Genomic DNA, 24881 nt, shown 5'->3' on the forward strand with positions numbered 1-24881 from the left:
TGCCATGAGCATGGCGTGTAGGGCGACCTCGGGATTCAAATTTCAGATCTTTACCGAGATGGCAGCGAATCGTTCCATGAACGTCCGGAGTGGTTCGTCGTCGCTCTGTCTAAGACTGGCCAGGGCAGCTGACGATATGTGATGAGGTCGGCTTGTCGCATACTGTGCTGTGAACCGTCTGACTAGGGTGTCGAAGCTATCAATTGACTCGGCAGTGTACCAGTTGAGCGCGGCCCCTTTGAGCGAGGTTGGAAAGACCCTACACAATATAGCATCCTCATTAGTATAGAGGTTTACCTGTGTGGTGTATAGATCGATGTGTTCGTCTAGGTCTTTCGTGCCATCATAGCGATCGAGGTGGAGAGGTTTCCAGCCAAAGGGGAGGGGCGTCTCCATGATGCCATCCACAAAAGGATGACGGCGAAAGGTCGCCTGATTTCCCGTGACATGGGCAGGAGCGTTGCTGATGTCATGTGCCGACCTGTTCGTCGGTACGTGAGACCGATGCGTGGCAGGCCTGGGAGTCGGTGCCCTAGTCGCTGTTGGCGGTTGAGAAACCGAGTGCCCTTCCTCCTCATGCAGGTTACTCTGTTGAGGGAGTTGATCAGAGGGACGCCGAGGGAGTTGAGCGTGAATACGCTCGTTCTTGGCGCGTAGTGCCGCTAGGTCAGCCTCATTAACGGTACGCATTGCGGCTAGGTCAGTTTCGTGCTTGGCACGCATGCTTTGTAGATCGGCGGCGTGTTGCTGCCGCATCTGCTCGACCTGCTCGATCAGTCTCCTCAATGCTGCTTCGTTATCCATGCTAGTTGCGTGATCTAGGTCGTCGGTTGCGCGTCTGCTATGGCTTCTGGTGAAAACCATAAGAGTGGCCGATAAGAGCTGTCTTGATCGGCCCCACGGTGGGCTCCAAATGTTCTTACCGGGGATCCGAGGTAGAGATGATCCGCTGGGTAAGGTCGGTGAGCCTCCTTCACTGGTACGCTTGGTGCTCCAAGATGGGGGTGGTACCTAATGTTCTTACTGGGGATCCAAGGTAGAGATGATCCGCTATGTAAGGTCGGTGAGCCTCCTTCACTGGTACGCTTGGTGCTCCAAGATGGGGGTGGTACCTGCAAAAGAGACTCCGATGCTAAAGTTAGGGTTTGTGGGAGTATGAGTCTCGTATAACTAATGCATGTACCTGGGTATGAATTAGGTTTTGTTGGGCCTTGGGCCTGAGATCAGTTATGACCTATTTGAATAACGGACCTCGTCTTGGCCAAGGTCGCCTAGCGCGTATCCGAGGTTGTCTTGCGCTGTGATGCCGAGCTCAAGCTCGGTAGGACGATACGGATAGTACACTTAGTATATGTTATGTTCTGAATTTTTGTTTTCAGTCTCTGAACCATATTTCTGTCTTTGAATTTATGATATGTTATGAATTTTTATTTTCAATTTTTGAATCACATTGCAACACTTTGTTGAACATACGTATGTGGTTGGCGTTCTGCAACGGGCTATTCTGAACCCAGAACGACCCGTACTAAAACCAGAACGACCTGTTCTGGTTTCAGAACGACTCGCTCTGTTGCACGCGTGATGTGTTAATTTTACAAAGAATTAAAATTATTAGAGATCAAATTGGAACAAAAAATTAAAATAGAACTAAATTGAAATAAACAAATATTATAAGAAACCAAATTAGTTTTTTAACTTTTAAATAATAACAAAAAATTCTAAATACTTTATATCTCGAATATATAAATATTAAAAATTATAAATAATTATTAATTTTTTTTTTTAAATTTCATAAATATAATTATTTACTAAAAAGTTGAGATAAAAAATATTTATTAAAATGTGGAGATTAAAAGTGTAGATCTTAAATATATCCCTCTATAATATCTGTAAATTATTTCGAAAACCTGGTTCCCGCCGGTGTTGAAAGGCGTAACCTGCTCGCTGCTTCATCATCAATCTTCGACGACAATGGAAGACGTAAACGTGGCGACTCTAGCGGACCTCCTCCACTCTCCGCGCCCTCTTACCGCCACCACCTCTCTTCTCTCCTCTTCCACGCCCCCGCCGCACCGCTCGACCAACCGCCGCGTCCTCACCGCCCTTCCCCGCCCAACCGTCCTCGTCGGAACCCTAACCCTCCCCACCCACTCCCCTCCCTGCTCCTGCCTCCGCTTCTCCGACGCCTCCGCCACCCTCTGCTGCGACCTCCTCCGCTTCCGCCCCGCCGCTCTCAACAAGGAAATCCGGGTCACCGCCTGGAACTTCATCCCGTTCAAGCGCCACAGCAGCGACGCCGCCCACGGCCTCTTGGAGATCATCGATTGGCGCTTCTCCAACCCCAACCAAGGGTCCGGCCCCGTGGACTCTCTTCCGCTAGCGCCGAATTATGGCCAACAATCCGGCGCCGGCACGAGAGGAGTCCACGGCGTGGTGGAGTCCATAGGCCCCTTCTCCGTGGTGCCGTGCACCATGGCGGCTAGTAGCTCCGACTTGAATTCGGGCTCTAAGGTGAACTTGCCAGGGTTTTTGGTGCAATTGGTGTGTTGTGAGTGTAGGTTGTGTGGTTCCAAGGAGTTGTTAATTGACAAATTGAATGAGAGAAGGGAGGGACATTCTTTTACCAAATTGGAGATTGTGTATTTTTGTGGGAATGCTTCCTCGTGGCACCCTGCAATGACTAAGCTGATTGGTAACCGCGTTGTGTTTTCGGGTTTGAAGAAGAAGATGGTTTATATGACGAAGGAGGAGTCTCGCGTGATGTATGTCACTGTGGATGGCTCGGTTCTGCATGTAGGTTCTTGTCCGGAGAAATGCGCGTCAAGCTTGAAGACTGGGATCAAGGGGAAGGGTGAATGTGGAGCTTATACGGGCGTAGTTAAAGGTGTTTACATGCAAGGGATGGTTTTGGAGTTGGACCATGACGTGTGGCTCCTTTTAACTGATCGGTTGCGTACTTCGATTCATGGTTTGAGAGTTGGCTCCATAGTAAGTGAAGTAAATTTGCTGTTTTCTTGATTTGGGATATCTTTTAGATTGCAAATGTAGTACCACGCTGAAGATTTTTTTTTTTTTTTTTTTGCACTGATGGTAAAAGTGTTTTACACTGACGGTGCTTATAAATTAAGCTCGTATATTATATACTCTGCCACCCATTTATAGTTTTAAGTTTTTACATTGAAAGTCATGACCATTTTGCAGCTATCTGTGAGCAATGTGCATTTTGTGGATCCAAAGTTTTCTTGGACAAAAAATATTATTCTTGGGGCCTGCATCAAGACTAGCATTATCGTTCAATCCTTCTCCCCGTTGGAAACTGTGTATGTACTGCTAACATAATTGCACTTGCTTCTGTTCAAATTTGCACCATATAAAAAATGCTTGAAGTAAGACAATCTGTAGACCTTATGTGTAGCTTATGAGAAGCCTTTTATGTTGTTCTATGCATGTTGTCACCCTTTCCTTTTTTATTCATGAGATTGGGCGTATGTAAACAACTGCATCTAGCTGAAGTCATGCATGGTCATGTTCCAAATTGTTGTATGTTTTGCTTGATGTAATATTGGTTGCCCTTGATTACTAATAGCATTAGCATGTTTGGATATGCTTTACTCATAAGCTCTCTCAAAAAGGAAGACAAGAAAAACATTTTTTTCCTCAAAATAACCTGAACCAATCATGCACTGATTGTTCCTTGAATGTTTCTGACTTATTTGATTTGTCTAGTTGCCTACATATGTCTTTTGCAGAAAAGTAATAATTCAGTTCAGTATTGCAGGTGTAATGTAGTTTTGCCATCTACCGGTATGCTAGGGAATTTCATTCAGTCATTACCATTTTCTGCGAGACTCTGGTATTTGGTTTTTTTAGAAATTAATATGGAACTTAAGAGTTTTCGAGATTTGTAGAATATATATGTTGTTCCTTGTGCTTGGCAGGGTATTACTTCTTGTCTCAAGCTTCCGTAAAAAGTTTTCTGGTATCTTATCTGACAAGGATATTTTGGGATCAAAACATGTAATCTACTTCCTTTGGGTTGAAGGAGTTCTTAGTTTGGCTGTAGTTTTTTTATGTTTTGTTCCATTTCTAACAAGGTATTTTTGCAAGGTTTTACCAGAAAGAAGGGCTAGCTCAGATGTACGCTAATTCACTTTTCCCTCCATCAGTGTTTCAAAATCAGGTTTGTTAACAAATTTACATTTGGGAAAATTTCATCTAAACCATTTTTTTGCTGCCTTGGTTTGATTATGATGTTTCCCTATGGTAGCATGGTGCTTTGGTGGGGCTGTGTACACATGACTTGAATGGCTGCGGAAGGGAGCTGAATTGCAGTTTTCTGAAACTGGTATTATTTTTGTATTTGTATTTAATTTTCTTATGGTGCTTTAAGTTTGGATCCGATATGTAGCATACAGTCATCATTTCATCCCAATAAAAGAATACAGTTGTTATGTTTTTCTTGAAGGAATTAGTTTTTAACCTCTGAAGGATATAATTACTATATATGTTTTTATTACAGGTAATGCCAATGTCTATCTTCATCTGTCACTGCATACACACCTTGCTAAGAATTCTAAAGTCAGAAAATCGCGGTAAATTATTGCCTGTGGGCAACCATTTCACAATTTTATCACGTGAAGCTAGATATAATGGTAGATCAGTTAGGAGGATTGTTCGAAGTGAAGATGTAGGTGTTATTTTGCTAGGATATCTAAAGGTACTAGTAGTTCAATTTATCTTTTATTTTGACATTTATGAACAAACTGCTGCTTGCAATGGCTGTATTAGTTCTGTTGTGATTCAGGAATTGTGTGTATTGTTATACACATACCAACCTTATTTATAGAGTGAATACAATAAATGATAGAGATACTAATCTCTAATATTATGGAAATTAATCTAATCATGTCAGGCCCCATAAAATAGCTAGCCCAGTCCAACTCAGCCATGGGCCATGGGTATGGAAGACATATAATAGGAGAAATAAAAAATATTAGTAGAAGGGGTAAAAGGGGAATTTATGCAAGGAGGGAACGTGGAGTTAGTTACGTTTTGGGTGGATTCTCATTTTAGAGGGAGGAGGAAAGAGAAGGGGAGAGTTTTTGGGTATTCCGTTAGTAGTGGGTTAGGAGCTGTGCTCTGTGGGTATTGCAGATTCTATCTCTGTAATACATTTCGTTTTCAATAAATGATAGAGATACTAATCTCTAATATTATGGAAATTAATCTAATCATATCCCTAATTGATAGTGAGGATAATAACCATAATATATGTATCCACAATATCTGTAATATATTCACAATATCTGTAACACTCCCCCTCAAGCTGGAGTATATATATCATATGCACCAAGCTTGTTACAAATGTAATCAATCCGAGGTCCTTTAAACAATTTTGTGAACACATCTGCTAACTGGTCACCGGAGGCAGCAAAAGGCAGCGGTCGGAGGCGACGACCGGAGGCGGCTATCCAAAGCAGCGGTCAGAGTCGGCGATCGGAAGTGGCAGTCGGAGGCGGCGATCGGAGTTGGTGGCCACATGAAGCGAAGGTCGGAGTTGGCGACCGGAAGCAGCGGTCAGAGGCAGCTATCGAAAGCGGTGGTCGAAGTCAGCGACCAGAAGCGGCGGTCGGAATTAGTGACCGGAGTCGGCGACCGGAAGCGGCAGTCGGAGGCGGCAACCAGAAGCGGCGATCGGAAGCGGCGGTCGAAGGTGGCAACCGGAAGCGGTTGTCGGAGATGACGACCGGAGGCAGCAATCGGAAGCAGCGGTCGGAGTCAGCGACCGGAAGCGACGGTCGGAGTCGACGACCGGAAGCGACGGTCGGAGTCGATGACCGGAGGCGAGGACCGGAAGCGGCGGTCAGAATTAGTGACCGGAGTCGGCGACCGGAAGCTAGTTTAGAGGCGACGGTCGTCGACGGCGTGGCGACCGTGGCGGTGACCAGAGGTGGCGGTCGGCGGCGTGGCAACCGGCGACACAACAACCGGAGGCCGCGGTCGGAGGTAGAAACCAGAGGCGGCGGTCGGCGGTGTGACAACCGGAGGCAGCAGCCGTCGGCACAGCGGCCGGCGGCGGCCGGAGGTGGCAGCAAGGGCCTTTGCAAGAAGAGAGAAAAATATATTCTAAAAGAAAAGAACCTAAGCTTTAGATACCATGTTGTGATTCAGGAATTGTGTGTATTGTTATACACATACCAACCTTATTTATAGAGTGAATACAATAAGTGATAGAGATACTAATCTCTAATATTATGGAAATTAATCTAATCATATCCCTAATTGTTAGTGAGGATAATAACCATAATATATGTATCCACAATATCTGTAATATATTCATAATATCTGTAACAAGTTCTATCTTATTCTTATTTATGTGACGTATAATGGTTTTCTTTGATCATTTAAAAATGGAGACAACTCTATTTTTGACATGAATCTTTGAGATTATTGGCATAACTACTAATATTTCATTTTCGGTTCTCATGTTTTTGTTTTGACTATTCAGATTGATACACTGACTAGAAGACTGCAGCTGGTTGATGCAACTGGTGGCATTGATATTCTTATACCAGACTTTCCCTTAACTTGGAATCCCAACGAAATATATGAGGTCTGTTGCTCTTTGCATTTCACACTCTATCCTTCCCCATTTTTAACAAAACAATTTTTCACCTATTCTTCAAACCATAAGACTTATGTAACATTCCTCGAGAAAAGTTAATATGTAATACCATCGATTATGAGGTGCATGATCTAAAGTTATGGAGTGCATTGATTAGTAAGTATCGTATGATGCATGATATGTATTGTTTAATACGATAGGATTCATAGAGCCAGTGATTCGAATCCCAAGGAGATTATGATGAATTATGACATGTTCTTTTGAGATTTAACTATTTAAGTTTATCATTCTTCTGTTTTAAATTTATTTTTGCTGTTCTTTTAATAGTTTTTTTTGCATATATGTTATTATTATTTTTGTCTGCTACAACATTTGTCATATGTTTATGTTGGATTTATGGCTCACCGTTGTTATCCATTTCTGTTCATATTTCTCCTACTATTGACTTTCCTACTTGGACGTCTCAACCCCCTATCACATACTTGTATTTCTTAGTTTTATAAACTGTGATTGCCTTGGACAGTCAGAAAATACAACTCTATTGGTATTGAATAAGACCATAAATGAGGGTAATAATTAGGCAATTAATTGAATTAGAATCTAGTTCTTTTTTTTGTTGATAAAAAATATTGAAAAGGATGGGTGAATGCAAGTTAATGGAGCTATTATGATCGAGCATTTACTCAAAAAGTAAGCCATTGTTTAAGTGTAAATCTTAAGCTATAAAATCTATAGCAATAGATAAAGGGGATGTCTTTTTCCTCAACTACTTTTGGTCCCCATTTTTAATGGACCATTTTGGCCTTTGAAGCTTTCGTAAAAAAACTAACCATTTATCTCTCCCTTTAGATATAGAAGCTTTTGTTTGTATGTTTTGGACTATTTTAGTCTTTTATCCTCCTTAAGCAATTGCACATAACATTTCTATTTCAAATGAAAGTTTCCCACTACTCAAACAATTGCCTTTCTCTCTTTCTCAATCTCTCTTCTCATCTCTTGCTTTCCATCTCACTAAAAGACCTTCATCTTCTCTCACTATAGTCGATACACAATTGTTCTCAAGGTTCTTATTTTTTTTACAGGATTGTAGGTGAAGGTTATAAGATTTTAGGAAGGTAATGCCTCAAGGCTTATAATTAAATGAGCTTATTCTGTTAATTTTTTATTTTATTTTTTATTTAAATAAAATATATAGAGACATGAAATGCCTCAATTCATCTAGTAAGAACATAGAGAGGGTATTAATAGACAATTATTTGAATTGAAATCTAAAATTTATATGATTAAAAATAAAAAAAATTAATGGAAAGGATGGGTGAATGTAAGTTTATGGACTTACAATTAAGCATAAAGGATTTACAAAAACTATGTCCATTGATCACACATATCAACTTTATTTATAATCAATAATGCTAAGATTAAGGAAAAGGGATAATTATTGCAATCCCTAATTTTCAGCTATACAAATTTCCATATTCCCCTACTTACATAAGAGAGAATCATAACAAAATCATATTTGATTTCTTTAACACCCCCCCTCAACCGGGAGCATATATGTCATATGAACCAAACTTATTACAAATGTCATCAACACAAGAGCCCTTGAGAGATTTAGTAAATATGTTTGCCAATTGTTCACGGGAGCTGACAATTTCCCTCAAAAAGTGACGGTCAATTTTTATGTGTTTAGTTTGCTCATGGAAGACAGAATTGGATGCAATGTGCAAGGCAACTTGATTGTCACAAATCAGTCTAGTATTTTGAGTGTCTCCAAATTTTAGTTGTTGGAGAAGTTGCCTAAGCCATGTATCTTGTGTGTAGCTAGTGCCATGGCACGATATTCAACTTTGACGTCAGATCTAGCAACTATGTTTTCTTATTGCTCCTCCATGAGATTAAATTCTCTCCGATAAGAAACAATACCTAGACATAGACCTCCTATCTAATGGTGATCTTGCTCAATTTGCATTAGAGTAGTAGACAATTTTATAATTGCTTTCATTTTCATATAGTAATATGCAACTTTGTGCATTCACTACGAGTGATGCATATTGAGCATCCTAGTGGATATCACAAGGAGCATGTAGACATAGACTTACCATAGTAATCACAAATATGATGTCTAATCTAGTGATAGTTAGGTAAATTTAGTCTACCTATCATGTGACGATATCTTTCTAGGTCTTTCAATGGCTCCCCCTGATCTGAAAGAAGCTTCACATTGAGATCCATTAATATCACTAGAACGACAATCAAGCATACCAGTCTCGGTCAAAATGTTTAGAGCATACTTTTGTTGGGAAATGACAATGCTTGAGATGGGTTGGGCAAGATTAATTCCCAAGAAGTATTTAGAGGACCCAAATCTTTCGTCTAAAATTGTCTCTAAAGATGAAATTAGAGTCTAAAGATACCGTTGGAGTCACTTCTAGTAATGACGATGCCATCAACATGGATGACTAGGTAAATGCATAAGTAGAGGGAAAACACTAGGTGATCAACCTCACAAGTCATGGCAAGCTAAAGTAAGGCAGAGCTTAAACAAAAAAACTAGGCACGAGGAGATTGTTTCAAACTATATAGAGAACGACAAAGGTGACAAACAAGGATAGCAAAACAAATGTGATTTTGGCCATGAAGGAAAAGGTGTCCCCATTAGGTATGGCAATCTAACCCGCCCCTGTGGATACCCGCTCGAACCTGTCCCGATTTGGACGGGAAAAACCCGTGTTTATCGGGTTCGGGTTGCCCCACCTTCATCCCCGTACCCGCCCTCGCCCCGCTTAATAATATAATTAAAAAATTATTTATATATATATAAACCAAAATTAAAAATATTTATATGTAAAAATTTGTATTATTTTATTTTTATTTTATTTTTTTTTAAATTTGTTCATATTTATTTAAAAGAAGAAAAGAAAAAAAAAGAAGAAAAAAAAAGGTGGGAGCGGGGGCGGGGCAGGGAAACCCGAACCCCGCTGGGGACGGGGATGAGTACCTACGGATGGCAAAAATACCCGTACCCGTGGGTATCTGCGGGTAAAACCCACTACGGATAATAAATGGATAGGCTAATTGGGTACCCGCAGAATGGGGACGAATAATTTTTTACCCGTTTATAAACGGGGCGGGGGCGGGTATGATGATATCCATACCCGCAGATACCCGTTTAATAATATTTCTTAAATATCCTAATTATCCTTGTACTACATAACCCTAAAACTACACTCTCTCATCTTATTTTCTTACAAAAGTGAGGTTGATGAAGTTACCAACATGTGTGAAGCATGTTATAAAATTATGTTAGATGTAATTTGATTAATTTTCTATCTTTGATTGGGCCAATAAGATTTATGTATTTTTAGTTGTTTACTTTTGTTTGGAATTATGAGATTGAATAATTGTAGCTATGTAACGTGAGACTTTCACTTACTTATGAGATTGATGTATTTTAAGTTATTGATTATCTTGCATTTTTATTATTACTTTAACAAAATTAACGTTAAATACAAGTTCAAAATTAACATTGAATTTTTTTTAATATTTTAATGACATTAAATATAAACTTAAAATTATTTGTAATATAATTTTTTTAATTTCTTAAAAAATTTATAAATATCCATGGATATCCGTGGGTATTCAAGAAATTTATGGATATCCGCTTAATGGATACCTGCGCGGATATGAGGTGAGTACGGGGCCAATTTTCATCTAGCGGGGCGGGGACGGGTTTACTATTACCCGCCCCCATGGGACCCCATTGCAATCCCTATGAGTACCTAGATTTTACTCCCAGCGGGTATCGAGGGCAAAGGTGGTTTAAATCTGCGGGGGCGGGGAACGTAAAACCCGCCCCTGCCTCGTCCCGTTGCCATGCCTAGTCCCCATGATCGAGTCCAAAGATTTGAGCGTAAGCTTTAGCTACCAAGCTAGCCTTAAAGTGGTCAATATTGCCATCTGGACCAATCTTCACCATATAGACCCATCTACAACCCATTTTCTTGTTTGTGGGGGGGGGGGGGGGGGGTAAAGGGGCTAGTTCCTAGGTGTCGCTAGCATGTAAATTAGACATCTCCAACCTTGCCCATTGCCAGTTGGGATTAGTCATGGCTTCACTTGTAGAATTAGGAATAGACACAAAATTCAAAGAGGAGATAAAGGAAAAATCAGAGGGAGGTAAATGATCATAATTGATAGAAAAAGCATATAAAGTGTTAGGATTGCGAGATGATCAAATACCTTTTCAAAGAGCAATGGGAAGGTCAGGTGCATGAGATGTAGGCAAAGTGGGAAATTGGAGTAGGAGATGATGTTAGAGGATTAATAGATGGGATCAGTGGTGGAGGTTGTGTTCACTTGTGTAGGTAATTAATGGCGGTGGAGTAGAGGCAACAATTGGTGTTGGAACGACTAACGGAACAAGTGGAACATCTAAAGGACCATCTTCATCTGTGGGAGAAGAGAATAAAGGGGTGGACTCGAAGAATGTAACATCAATAGAGATAAGGTATTGTTGAAGTTGAGGACAAAAGCAATAATAACTTTTTTGAAGGCGTGAGTAGCCAAGGAAGATACACTTGACTAACTTGGAAAAAAGTTTATCTTTACCTAAAGTGAGATCATGTATGAAGCAAGTGTAACCAAAGTCATGGAGAGGGATAATGCATAGAGGTTTTTGAGGATACAAGTGGAGTAAGGAACTTGATTGTCAAGGACAGACAAAGGCATTAGGTTGATAAGATAACATGTTGTTAGAACTAGAAGTGCATCACCCTAAAAATAGAAAGGAACATTATAATGAAGGAGAGTAGGAGCTGTTTTGACTAGGTGATGATTTTTTTGTTTGACAACACCATTTTGTTGTGGTGTGTGGGCGCATGATGTTATATGAAGATATCCCTGTGAGGTGAAAAATGATTGAAAACAAGACATACTCGTTGGCATTATTAGTTCTTAAAACTTTAATTGAAGTGCCAACTTGATTGTGAATCTCATTTGAGAAAACTCGATATATAGAGAAGACATTAGAATGATTTTCATTAAAAATATCCATGTAAAACGAGAAAAATCATTGATAAAAGTGACCAAATAGAAATACATGAAGGTGGAACAGACTCGACTAGTGACGTGACATGTTTATTGACAAGAGGATTATAAGTATGTTGAGTGTCTTTTCCTAACGGAGAAGAATCACATTGAAGAGATGTAACAATAAAAAGACTAGGAAGCAAAAGGTGTAACTTCTCTAAACTAGGGTGTTTGAGTCACTTATGTGCAAGAGTTGGGGAGGAATGTGAGACACAAGCAGCTGGTGGTGAGAGTGGACTCATGCCTTGCTCCAATCGTTTGTTCGAAACATTGATCCTTATTAAGAGTCAAAGAATAAAGAAGAATAATTGACTAAAACTATGTGTCTCAATACACACCAGATGAATGTTTATATAGATTTATTTCATAGATTGCACATGAATATAAAATATATGATTTCCTATAATCTCTAAGATATTATCTCCACATACTATATGTAAAATCAAGATAAGATAATATCAAGATTAGATGATATCTAAGATTCTCAACACTCCCTCCATATAAGTCAAATGTGTCCAACTTGTTACTAATATATTCAATTCTAGGTCCTCTTAGGGGTTTAGTTAAGACATCTGCCAGTTGATCAACAGAGTTGACAAATCTTGTAACAAATCCGCTGACTCAACTTTTTCTTTGATGAAGTGACAATCAACTTCAATATGTTTGGTTCTTTCATGAAAAACTGGATTAGAGGCAATATGAAGTGCAACCTGGTTATCACACATAGGAGTCATCTTTATCTTTTCTTCAAATCTGAGTTCTCTAAGGAGCTGTTCAACCATATGAGTTCATAAGTTACTAATGTTATGGCCCTGTGTTCTGCTTCAATAGTTGATCTTGCTACAACATTTAGCTGCTTGCTTCTCTAAGAAATTAGGTTTCCATCAATCAACACATAGTATCTAGATGTGGATATCCAATCATTGGGTGAACCAACCCAATCAACATCTGAATATCCAACTATGTCAAAGTCACCCTTATCCTCATAAATGAGACCTTTGCTTGGGATTTTCTTAATGTATTTAAGAATTCGAATAATGACATGCCAATGGTCTGGAAAGGAGAATTCAAGAATTGGCTCATCGCACTAGCAACAAAGGTAATGTCAGGTTGAGTGGTCATGAGGTAATTTAGCTTTCCAACCAGCCTTCTATATCTTCTAGTATTTGCATACGACTCTCCCTAATCAGGTATCAATTTTACAATTGGATCCATCGAAGTGTCAATTGGTTTAGCATTTAGAAGGCCAATTTCTTCCAGGATGTCAAGTGCATACTTTCTCTGAGATAGCAACAAACCGTCCTTGGATTGAGCAACTTTAATTCCTAGAAAGTATCAAAGTTTGCCAAGGTCCTTAGTTTGGAACTACAGACAAAGATACAATTTCAAGTCTATGCACTTAAACTATCCCCTCGATCTTGGTTTGACTAATTTGTACTGTTGTGCAAGTGCAACTATTTGGTATGGTTCATAGTGAAGTCAACCACTTTGTTTTCCTTCACCATTCATTTACCTTAAGGATGCGTATATCTCATTTTCTATGCAGATGTTGTCTTTACATATCATCATGGTAGTCTCAACTTAAGGAAGCAATACCTCTCACGCCAGTTCCAAACTAAAGACTTTGGTAAGTTTCAATATTTCCTATATTAAAGTTGCTCAATCAATAGATGGTTTGGTAATCTATCAGAGTTAATATGCTCTTGATATCTTGGAAGAAACTGGCCTATTGAATGCCAATCTTGTGGACACTCCTATGGATCCTAATGTCAAATTGCTACCCAATCAGGGGGAGCCGTCATCGGATCTTTGAAGATATAGGAGGTTAGTTGGAAAGTTGAATTATTTCAGTGTCATTCTTCTAGCCGTGTGGTGAATCAATTCTTGCATTCTCCTTGCTAGGACCATTAGAATGTATTCAATTCAATAATTTGGATACTAAAATACATTATAAGGGCCCTAGGCAAAGTCCTCATTATGAAGACAAGGGATGCTCAGATAGTCAGCAATTCAGATGTTGACTGGGCTTGTTCACCCAATGATAGGCGATCCACTTTTGGCCTTTGGGTATTGTGTGCTGATGGGAGGAAACATGGTATCTTTTCGTTAGAAGCAAAATGTTATAGCATGATCAATTGCTGAAGCAGAATACATGGCTATGGCTTTAGTTACTTGTGAACAAATATGGCTGAAACAACTTCTTAGAGAGCTCAAGTTTGAAGAGACAACACAAATGAAGCTCATTTGTGATAATCAAGCAGCTTTACATATTGCCTTTAATCCAGTTTTTCATGAAAGGATTGAAGATATTGAGTTTGACTGTAATTTCATTAGAGAGAAGATCAAGTTAGGAGACATTATCACTAGCTTCATCAACACTAGTGATAAGTTGGCAGTTGTTTTTTCCATGTACTTGAAGAGACCTAGAATTGGCTAACAAGTTGGGTGCATATGATTTAAATGCTCCAATTTGAGGGGAAGTGTTGAAAATCAGGATATAATATGTATTTATTGTCATAATAGCAATTTAAAGGCACATAGTATCATATTTAGAGGTAACAAAATGTCCGTTATTTATGTATAATATAATTAATGCAATAAGCCTGTATGATCTTTCATCCATTGTGTATTCAGACAGATTTTCCCAAATGTCTTTGTTTTTCCCTCTTTAACAATATACCTAAGGTTTAGGCTCTTAAAACCTGAAGTATATACGTATAAAGGCTCAGAATTCTTGGTTTAAAGTAAACAATGTATGACTCACTGTCCATAACACCATAAATTATCACAATGTTCTTGTGGGTATGGCCATACCCATTTTTATGTAACCAGAGTGCTGGGTTATGGATCAACAGTTCTATTTTACTATTAGTCATGTTTATTAATTTGTTTGTTTTTTTGGTGTTCAGTCATGGTTTTTAATTTGCATAAGTAGAAAGCACTTAGATTACGTAGAAAATAGTTTACCTATTGGATTTACAGGTGACGGACTATGATGTTATTTTGGACGGCAGAAGTGAACTTGTTGATCAGTTTGAATTGCTTGGGAGCGAGTCATTATCATGCAGAACAATCTTTAATTGCACCAAAGCAGAAAGAGAGTTGAGCACATCAATTTTTGTTTACTGTCATTGGAAGAATGCTAAATGCAGAAAAATTCCCCTTTTCTCACGTATGACTCATAAGTATGAAACTGATATACTAGAACCTGGATCCTACCATTTGCTCAGGGTGTCTCACAAATTTCCTCTGCAAGAAAAGGTATGTTTTAACTGTATATTTAATCAGTAATTATAGCATAGTAGTAAATAGCGGGCGGAGCGGCCGCTATCGCGGCGCTCTGGAGCGGAGCGGCCTGACCCCGCAATCTCGCTGCTGTCGTGTGGCGGATTTGTGTAGCGGCCGCGTCGGAGGCGGAGCGGAGCGGCAGAAATCGCGGAATCGCGGCGCCATTTCGACTTACCCTTCATTAAGGGTAAGTCAGTCTTTTCAATGGGCTTTTTTTGCCCTAATGCTCCCTTTCCCTCTCGCGATTTCAGTTCTCGCAGTCCTCTCGTCTCTCTCGCAGATTGTTTCTTCTTCTCTGGCGATCGTGCGTGCAGTCCTCCATTTTGGCAACGAACTCCGGCTCCGACACACCTCTAACTCCGACGCGCCTCCAGCTCCGACGCACCTCCAACTCTGACGCGCCTCCAAGTCCGATGCGCCTCCAGGTCCGACGTGCCTCCAGCTCCGATGCGCCTCCGTCCGCTTAGTTCGTCTTCTATTCTCCTTCGTCTTCTATTCTCCTTCGACTCTTCATGCAACATTGCAACATAATTTTTTTTCAATTTTTTATTAAATTATTTCAGCTGATTTTATTTTTAATTTTTGATTAAATTTAATTCAACAAATTTTATTTTTAATTTCTGATTAAATTTAATTCAACAAATTTTATTTTTAATTTCTGATTAAATTTAATTCAGCAAATTTTATTTTTAATTTTTGATTAAATTTAATTCAGCTGATTTTATTTTTAATTTCTGATTAAATTTAATTCATAAAATTTTATTTTTAATTTCTAATTAAATTTAACTCAGCTGATTTTATTTTTATTTTCTGATTAAATTTAATTTAGAAAATTTTATTTTTAATTTTTGATTAAATTTAATTTAGCAGATTTTTTTTTTCTGATTAAATATAATTCAACAATTTTTTTAAATTTTTTTTTATTAATTCAACTGCTTTTCTATTTCTATTTCAGCAGCTTATTTTTTTTTAATTTCTGATTCTATTATCTTTTTATTAGGCTGTTTTTGTCTTTGATAATCAGTTTAATCATGAGCCAACCAATCTCTGCTAGAACTGAAACTAATCCCAATTCTGGTCCCACTCCCAGAACAGAAATGTTTAATGCATGAATTTAGAGTTATTTTTTTTTTTAGCTTTTATATATATATTATTAATTATTTAATATATATAAATTAATATTAAAATAGCGGTTATCCCGCTCCGCGTCATCCCGCTATCCCAGTTTTAGGGTCGACCGCTCCGCTCTGCTATCCGGGATTGACTACTATGAATTATAGTCATTATTAAATTGCTTTATGAGCTGCAGTTAAATGTTCATTAGAGAAGTTGCATGGTTAAAAGAAAAGTGAAGAGTTACAGATGAAAAGATCCTAAGATCAGCTAGTATGATTAGTATCAGCTTATAGTAACATGTTTAACCCTTTTAAAATTTGATATTTCTGGAGGTTTTCTCGTTTGTCCGTAACTTTAATATTATTGTTTGGCAGACTGGCAGGCAATTTTTAAAAGTATTTTTGGTTATTTCACTTCTTTGTATATAGGCTTAAATATATTTTTAGCCCTTGAAAAATAAATGAGTTTTGATTCTGCTCCTTGCAATTTCTTTTTATACTTTTTTTATTTTCAACCTTCTAAAATTTGTAAACATTGTTATTGATCCATGTAAAATGAGCAAAAAATGTTTTTGGTTCTTGCAAAATATTTTTCTTTGATTTTCATTCTTGTAAAATCTAAAGTCACTATATTTGGTCCCTAATGATTATTTGAAGGTATAAATAACATTTGTTTCAAGGACTTGTAAAACTTTGTAGAGGTGTTACATGTTGACAAAGTATTATAGAAAGTTGAGTCCTGTGATGGTCACTTGACTTTGTAATAAACAAATATGTAGTTAAAAAGGATCACATAATAGTAGAGACTAAAACTATAGTTTCAAATTTTAGAAGGACAAAAAATAACTTTTATTTTATTTTATAAAGGGTTAAAAATAAAACATACTCATTTTACAAGGACTAAAAATATATTTAAGCTCTATATAATTAATAGATTAATTAAAACCTCTTGGTTATGATAATTTCAAAATCCATATTACAGGATCAAATGCCTGCTACTGGTTGGTTGAAATTATTTAATTATTGTTAAGAATGCAATCTGTTTAAGAAACCTGAAGATTTATGGAAATTATGTTATTATTTCTGCATATTCAGAAAATGAATGAATAATTTTCTTGTATCATAGTCTCCTCGATATATTAAATATCAAGTTTACTCATTCATTCTTAGGAGCACAGATCTGAGTTTTCCCAAATTCTGATGTTTCTAGGAGATGGAATCCTAAATTTATGATCGACCAAAAATTACCTAACCCTAGCTGTTAGGTCAAACGTAGATGCTTTAGATGATTTTTTGTCTCAATTATGACCCCACCAGTCAAAATCGTTGAGCTTGACTTCAAACATCAAGCATGGCCAAAAACACATACTGACTAAAACCTTATAGGAATTAGGAACTCCAAGGTTTGAACTCCTACCAGTTGGCTGAAAAGGTTTTGCTATCTTGTCTATTACCAACTTAGGTATGCCCAGGAATTTTTTTTTTTTTTTTTTTTTTTAAATATCAAACAGTATCATTTAACCCTTATATCTACTTCTAAATCCAATAATGTATTCTAAAACATCGATTCTAGATACAGCCAATATTCAGAGATACCAAAGGTTATTGCCACATACAGTATACATAGCTATTTAGATGCATGCAAAATCTTGTTAGTGTATTATGATGTGATAAAGGAGGTTTTTTTTTTCTTTTGTTATTAACATATTATAACCCCTACATGTATAGCTTCACTCATTACTCATCCTAAAATGTTCCATGGTTGTATGACATCTGCATTGTTTTTCAACAATTTTGCACTGCTAAGGCTCCTAATCTCCTATACCAATTCTTGCAGTATTTTAATAAAACAGGATCGAGCAAGTCAAGTACTTTTGTTGAAGCCATACTTTTGCCATTCATTTTACTGGTTGCTGGGAAGAGTAGAATAGCACATCCATGCAATGCTTCTTGGGACAAGGCAAAGGAACTTCCAAAATATTGTATCAGTCGTATTAATGAGGATAAAGTCTCTATTAAGAGGCAGAAACTTGTTACGGAGTCATTAAGTTCATTGAAGGAAGAATTTCACAATCCCATTTGTGAGCTGAGTGCTTGTTCTAATACTGACAGGAAATCAGAAGAGAACACAAAATTTGTCAACTTGAGATCTTTTCATGATGTATCTTGTCTGATTACTTTTAGAAGCCTTCAAAATGAGAATGTGGTTCGCCCAGCTATCTTGCGCTCCACACCACCCATGAAAGATATGCATTTTAATTCAAAACCAACTTCAAGGAAAATTTTGCTCGACTTCTCATCAGATGGATTTTTAAAGCACCAGGTATCGTACTCTCTTTGGCTTGCTTACCAAGGGCAGTAGGTATCAACTAATTTTAAATAATGCTTCCATTTATGGTGTGAACCCAAGTATTAATTTACTATGTACTGTATTTCAGTTGTTGCAGATTGGTGATTATTACATCATAAATCATAACAAAAAGGACAGCTTCAGCAGTACAGAAGATGCTGACTTTATTAGCCATGGAAGTGCTAAATTACTTGTTAATTCTGGAAAACCTATCTGGAGCCTCTCATTTATTTATGATGAGAATCTTTCTGATTATCTATCAAAATATACAACTGCAAAAGATTCTTTATCTCCTACCACTGATGGAGTTTTGCCTAAAGATCAAAATCTTTTGACGAGGTCAAATGGTGAATCTTCAGGTGTCTGTTCTGATGTTTGCCTTTATCTCCCCATCAATCTTGCAGTCGTCTTGGAGGGTAATAATATGGAATCAGAAGTTTGTCAAAACTTGCAATCTGCAATACCAGAAGATAGTGCTAACCTTTCTTCAGGTACTGGGACTGTATTGTTTCAGCCTAATTCATGTTTTGGATCTCAGAGATCAAACAGCTTGTTCCCTGAGGGCAATTTGATCACGCTAGAGGGAAATGTGGTTGACATTCACGAATTTGGCTCTGGTTTCTTCAATTCATGTTCAAGCAGTGCAAACCTTGATGCTCTTAAGTTGAAAGGCCTCAATGGGACAAGAAGCAGTTTCTGCATTCATGTTTTAGTGGATAACCATGTTGTAATTGCAATCCCATCTCACCCTATATTTATATTTATATTTAGGTTTAATTATTTTTAAACTTATAGTTTCATAAACTTTAACTTTTAGTTCGTATAATTAAAAAGCATTCCATTTAAGTCTCTATATATACCATTTTTGTTTCCTTTTAGTTCCTGATATTTATTGTTATAGGGACTAAAAGGTGAAGTTATGAAAAGAATTATAGAGACTAAAAGGAAACAAAAAATGATATGTACTATGTATAGGAACTAAATGGAAATGTTTTTAATTATAAGGATTAAAAGGTAAAGTTCATGAAACTTTAAATGATAATTAACCTTATATATTTCTGTGATTATTTTGGCAACTTAGTCTTGTTATTTTATTTCTTAATAGGTGAATATTTTTGGTTCTGTAAATAAACATGCTTTCCCTACTGGATTTGGAGCTGGTGTAACTGCAACATTTCATCGGATTCTCAATGCAAGGTATGCACTGGATACCTGACAAGTAAGTGGGATCCAGTTCTTACATGCCTTTCTGTTCTGTCTATTCAATATTTCGCTTCCATTTTCCAATATGCACGAAATTTGTTTAATTTGTGCAACAAAATTGATTCCTTATCTTTGGTTCTGTAGGGGACAAAATAAATTTATGTTGCTGCCTGTGTCATTTATTGTAATAAAATCGATAAAAGTATGTGATAAACAATGCAGTGGCAGGTCCTCTTTATTAAACCATACTAATGATGCTGACACTGCATCTCAAGATTCTATCACTTGCTTGATTTCCCAATTGCCTCAGAGCTTGAGCCACAAGCAAATAGTGCTTCGATGCAGGGTAAATTGTTTTATATTTATCTATGAAATATGTGTGCACTCAAAGAACATCATGTTTGCTATTGACTTTTGTCAACAGGTAGTTGCAGTCTTTGCATTAGTTGTAGAGAGAAAGACTACAAATTTTATTGCAGGAACAAAAAATAATGCTAAGGGGACTCTTTTGGACATTCCACTTGCTTGTTTTTTGTTGGGTAAGTTAATTGTGTTAAAAATTAAGTGCAGTTAAGTGAAGAAAAGTCAGCTAACAACAACTCAATCACTGTCTATGTCCTTATACATGTGTTTTGGGATTCTTTTTGTTTGATTATTTGTGCTGATGGCCATATCTATTATTCTCTTGGCAGCTTCCGTACACATGATACTTGTAATTGATTATGCATAGTTAAATTCTTTCTGTTGTCAATAAGTTGTACTTATATGTTGTAGTACCAATAAGTTGCACAATATTTTAACCAAGGCTGATTGTGAGGATTCTAATATATTAACGATGGTTAGTGTGCTTTCTTCAATCACAAGTACGCAATACATGGCCTAGTAAATTCTATTTGACAAAAAACTAGCTTCTTTTATGTGATCCTTGATGTACTGAACCTATCAAGCAGGCTTACCATGTTCACTTTTTCTCGTATCATGTTTTGGATCTCCACTATATAGCTTCTGTGACCATTTCTTTTAATGATATTTTACTCGGCATTTCATGATTCACGCAGAAGATGGGTCATCATCATGTTGTTGCTGGGCTAATGCCGAAAGGGCAGCAACCTTGTTGAGACTACGTGAAGAACTTTCCACATCTTATCATCTAGGGAGAATTTTGAAAAATCACAAAAGAATTACTTTGAAAAACCATGGATTATATATTGATTCTCCATATCAAGATCTTGTTGTTTCTGTTACTTCTGGTAATGCTCTTTGCAGTTCTGATGAAAACCTCCTCAACTTGATAATATTCAACGCATGTGTTGGCAGAATATGGGTGAGTTAACAATATAAGGATCTGAACTAGCCTAAAATAATTAGTTTGTCATGAAGATTTTGGGGAGTAGAGAAATAGAAAATTGACTGGTATATTGTGTCAACTTTATCAAAACTACATTCTTCATGGGAAAAATAAAAGAAAAATCTTCATTTGTTAGTAAGGAAGTCATATAAAGTTCAGTGATGTCATTTAGTATGACTCTGATTTGTTGCTCACTGCTAGCGTGCATGGGTTCCTTATTTGTATAGAATCATACATTTTCCATCTTGATTCAACTCATTTCATTTTCTTTGGCTCTAAAATATTTGTCTAAATAAGACTTTTAACCTGATCTGAGCAGAATGTAGTTGCTAATGGGATGGATGCAGAGGAAATAAGATGGTTGGAAACAGAATACCTTACAGATACGATAAATGTGCAAAACATGCAGCATATATGGGCAAAAGAAGTTTCTTACCCACGTACTCTGGCTGAGGCAAGGAATATGATTCAGGAACTTTTGAAAAGTTAATGCTTATGGTCAAACTGTTGTGGACTGAATAGAATTACATGCACTTTGTGAAGTAGTATACACTCTTTTCTAGTAAAATTAAGCACAAGTAGCACACTGATATAGGGACCAGGTGTTGTACTTAGGTAGTGTGTTGCCCAACTTTTTTTGGGATTCCCTAAGAAAGTAGACGTTGTACCAAACACATTTTTTTGAAAAGGATATAAAAAATTTGGTTGAATTTTTATAAAAGAAAATGTTGAAAGTCCACATTAATTGTCATTAAATGTGTTTTATCTCCCATATATTATAAATATTATGTTATTATTGCAAATAATCAGATAGAAATAAAGTAGCATGCAATTACATAACTTTTTCAATTTTTCCTAATATAGATTCAGCATGTCTCGTTCAATCGTGAGGTTCAACAAATAACACGTATGTAGAAGACAAAAATCTTGTTTACATTACATACACCTCTCAACATGATTATGTAGTTGTGATAAACTTAAAGCTAGTTGAATGTTTTTCAGTTAAGCTAGTTCCAACATGATTCCCAAATGATTTTAGTTCAGGCAATTTGAATGTTAAAAGGGGGAAATCTGCCCTTCGACAAAAATGGGTTCTCAAGATACTTATGATTGGTGAAGTGATCTGTTATTGAAGCAATAAGGAATTTAAAAAAGAATAGTAAAGAAAGCTCCAAGCAAAGTTGTAAATTTGAAATTAAATGACAAATCATAATAAATTCGAATTTGTATTGATTTAGATTTGATTCTTTCAAATTTGAATACATGAATTTATACTAGTGAATTAGCCTAGCTAAATAACGATGATGGTTCAAAGTGTTTCGATTAGTACTGAAGTTAATTCTATTTTTTTTTTGGCGAACTAGAGTTAAGCTAAATTTGTATTGTGCGTGCGCCTAATTTTCAAGGATTGCCACCAAACTTTTTTTTTTTTTTGGTGTGTTTGGATGAGAAATTTTACAAATTTAAGGAATTTTAAATTCTTGGTATTTGAATTACTTTGATTTTGATTTTTATCATTCTTAAAATATTTTGTTTGGATAAGTCAATTCAAATCTTTCAAATTTTAAATTGTTGGGTTGAATATGATAATTTGATTCTATCATGGTAAAATTGATTTTAAAAATATATTTATATGTTCAGATTTTTAAATTAAATTTTATAAAAATAAATATTTGCTAATTTTAAATATTTAATAATTTTAAAAATTAATAATAGATAATATTTAATAATTTAAAAAATATTTTTAAATATTCAATAATTAAAATCATGAAGAGATAAGAGATAAGATAAAATATATAAGTGAAATAAGAAAAAAAAATGAGAAATTTCAAATTCTTACTTTGGGAGAATTTGAAATTCTACTATTTCAAGGAATTTCATAAATGCTTGTATTTCAAATTCCTTATAAATTCTCCATCCAAACAAGGTATTTCTTCTCAAAGAACTTTAAATTTTCAAATAAATAAATTATTCTATTTAAATTTTCCATCCAAACACACTATCAGGATCTACATCTAGTAGTGTCTTTCAACCGTTTTTCTTAGCACGTTCCTTGTCTTTTTGTCTCATCTTTTGAATTTTGAATCATTATTTCGGCTAGATCTCTCTTGAGGATCCTTTCCACCAAAATTGACAAACTGAATTTTGGATTGAAATTTTAGTTTCCTTTCTCAGCTAACCCAACATTAAGTCTTACACTTTTCTAGCGATAACAAATGCCAAATTTCTAGGTATTTAATACCCTATATTTTGTTTTGATGAATAAAAAATACATCAAATAAGAGCTACATTTAGTTTTCAACCTCATAGTCACACATAATCATAAAAGGTTCTCATATCATTTTCATCATATGTTGATTAAAATATTAATAGTGCAAATACAATTAAATTTTTCTGAATTCATGATTAGACACAAACATTTAGGGACATGTACCCTATTTTTTCAAATGATGAACATAATGGTCTTCTAACAATGGAAACTTGAGGGTTCTAACTTAAGAGACATGGACAAATTTTTAGGACTTTAATAACCAATATTTTCTCATGATGAATAAAAAATGAATTAAATAGTTCATGGACAAACATTTATTGTTCATCTATCTTATTTTTCAAATGACAATTTTTAAAGATTTTAATACCCATTATTTCCTTAAGATGAATAAAAAATGTATCTAATAATTATCAATTTTACTTTTCGACATCAAGGTCAGTAATAATAATAAAAATGTTCATAAACCTTTTTCATCATATTGATTAAGAGATTCATCATGTAAATATAATCGACTTGTTCATAATTCAAGATCAACGACAAACATTTAGGGTTGATGCACCTTATTTTTCCAAATGATGAACATAATATTCATCTAAAAATTAGAACTTTATTTTCCCAACTTCTTGGACTGGGCCAAATTTTTAGGGATTTAATACCTTATATTTTCTTTTGATGAATAAAAAATTCATCAAAAAATAGCTACATTTACTTTTCAATATCAAGGTTTGGCATCATCATAAATGGTTCATATATCTTTTACACCATATGTCAGTTAAAAGATTCCTTATGTAAGCATAACCATTTTTTACGAATTCATGATTAGGGACAAATATTTAGGGTTCATGTACCTTTTATTTTTATTTTTAATACGAACATAATTTTCTTAGGATAATTGCAACCTCACTTTTCTAACTTTAGAGACAGGGGTGAATTTTTAAGAATTTAATATCCATCATTTTGTAAAGAAAATAAAAAAATGCATTGAATCATAATCACCTCTACTTTTCGACATCAAGGTCAAACATTATAATTTCCCATTTTTCATAAATTAAAATATGTGCTTATTTATTGATTATTATATTTTTTTGTAATTAATAATGTTGGTTTTAATAATTATTTTTATATGAATATATTGTAGAATTTATTAAGAGTTCCATTATTTATTTATTTATTATTAAGGGAAGGAATTTGATAACCATGGTTAAATATTGTTAACTAAAGGGTTAAAGGAGGTTAGTAGTTTTTTTTTATTTATTTATTTTTTATTTTTTAAGAGTGATTTTCCCTTGATTAGTTTTACACTTCTTTTACTTTTCATGTACATGCTCACACTTTAGAGTTTAGAAAACAAAAAGGAGAAGGAAGCCACCCGCAAAATTGTTGTCTAGTGCTTATTAAGGTAAGAAAGGAGTGAGAATCTCGTTTTGGATGTGGAATTGTATGTTGGATAGTGCGATTGACCCTAATCTCGTCTCTGTTGTATGTTTATATATGAGGGTTTTTTCCCAAATGTGTCTTTATTTTCTCTGTTTCTTCTTGTATGTTCTATTTTGATGTAAATTATATGTATGTATTGGTAATTTTCAAAATTG

At 36.0% G+C, this 24881-nt stretch overlaps 1 protein-coding gene across 8 annotated transcripts; it reads left to right on the plus strand.

Annotated features, from left to right (window-relative positions):
• The first annotated feature begins 1885 nt into the window (after positions 1-1885).
• Positions 1886-21743, plus strand: CTC1 (conserved telomere maintenance component 1). 8 transcript variants are annotated; one of them, XM_020351102.3, is made up of 16 exons: positions 1888-2988; positions 3202-3320; positions 3779-3853; positions 3939-4017; positions 4118-4180; positions 4268-4345; positions 4520-4717; positions 6509-6613; positions 14696-14974; positions 17954-18439; positions 18555-19193; positions 19572-19663; positions 19814-20015; positions 20094-20208; positions 20728-20993; positions 21337-21743. In XM_020351102.3, the coding sequence occupies exons 1-16, from the start codon at positions 1972-1974 to the stop codon at positions 21505-21507; spliced, it is 3984 nt and encodes a 1327-aa protein (XP_020206691.2). In that variant the 5' UTR covers positions 1888-1971; the 3' UTR covers positions 21508-21743. The 8 variants fall into 8 exon arrangements, with proteins under 8 accessions (XP_082918159.1, XP_082918158.1, XP_020206691.2 ...); XM_083062031.1 differs by having other exon boundaries at positions 19892-20015; XM_083062033.1 differs by lacking the exon at positions 20728-20993 and having other exon boundaries at positions 1886-2988; positions 21337-21485.
• Positions 21744-24881: the final 3138 nt, after the last annotated feature.

The sequence above is a fragment of the Cajanus cajan genome, chromosome 8 (genome assembly GCF_000230855.2).
Source record: "Cajanus cajan strain Asha chromosome 8, NIPB_CcT2T_4, whole genome shotgun sequence".
In the NCBI taxonomy this organism is placed as follows: Eukaryota; Viridiplantae; Streptophyta; class Magnoliopsida; order Fabales; family Fabaceae; genus Cajanus; species Cajanus cajan.

What these genes read in the sequence shown, in the direction of transcription:
- CTC1 (XM_020351100.3), top strand. Translation starts at nt 1,972, where the DNA reads ATGGAAGACGTAAACGTGGCGACTCTAGCGGACCTCCTCCACTCTCCG. An exon ending in CCATTTTCTGCGAGACTCTG is followed by an intron (nt 3,854 to 3,938) that starts GTATTTGGTTTT and finishes TGTGCTTGGCAG; the next exon opens with GGTATTACTTCTTGTCTCAA. An exon ending in ATGGATTTTTAAAGCACCAG is followed by an intron (nt 18,440 to 18,554) that starts GTATCGTACTCT and finishes ACTGTATTTCAG; the next exon opens with TTGTTGCAGATTGGTGATTA.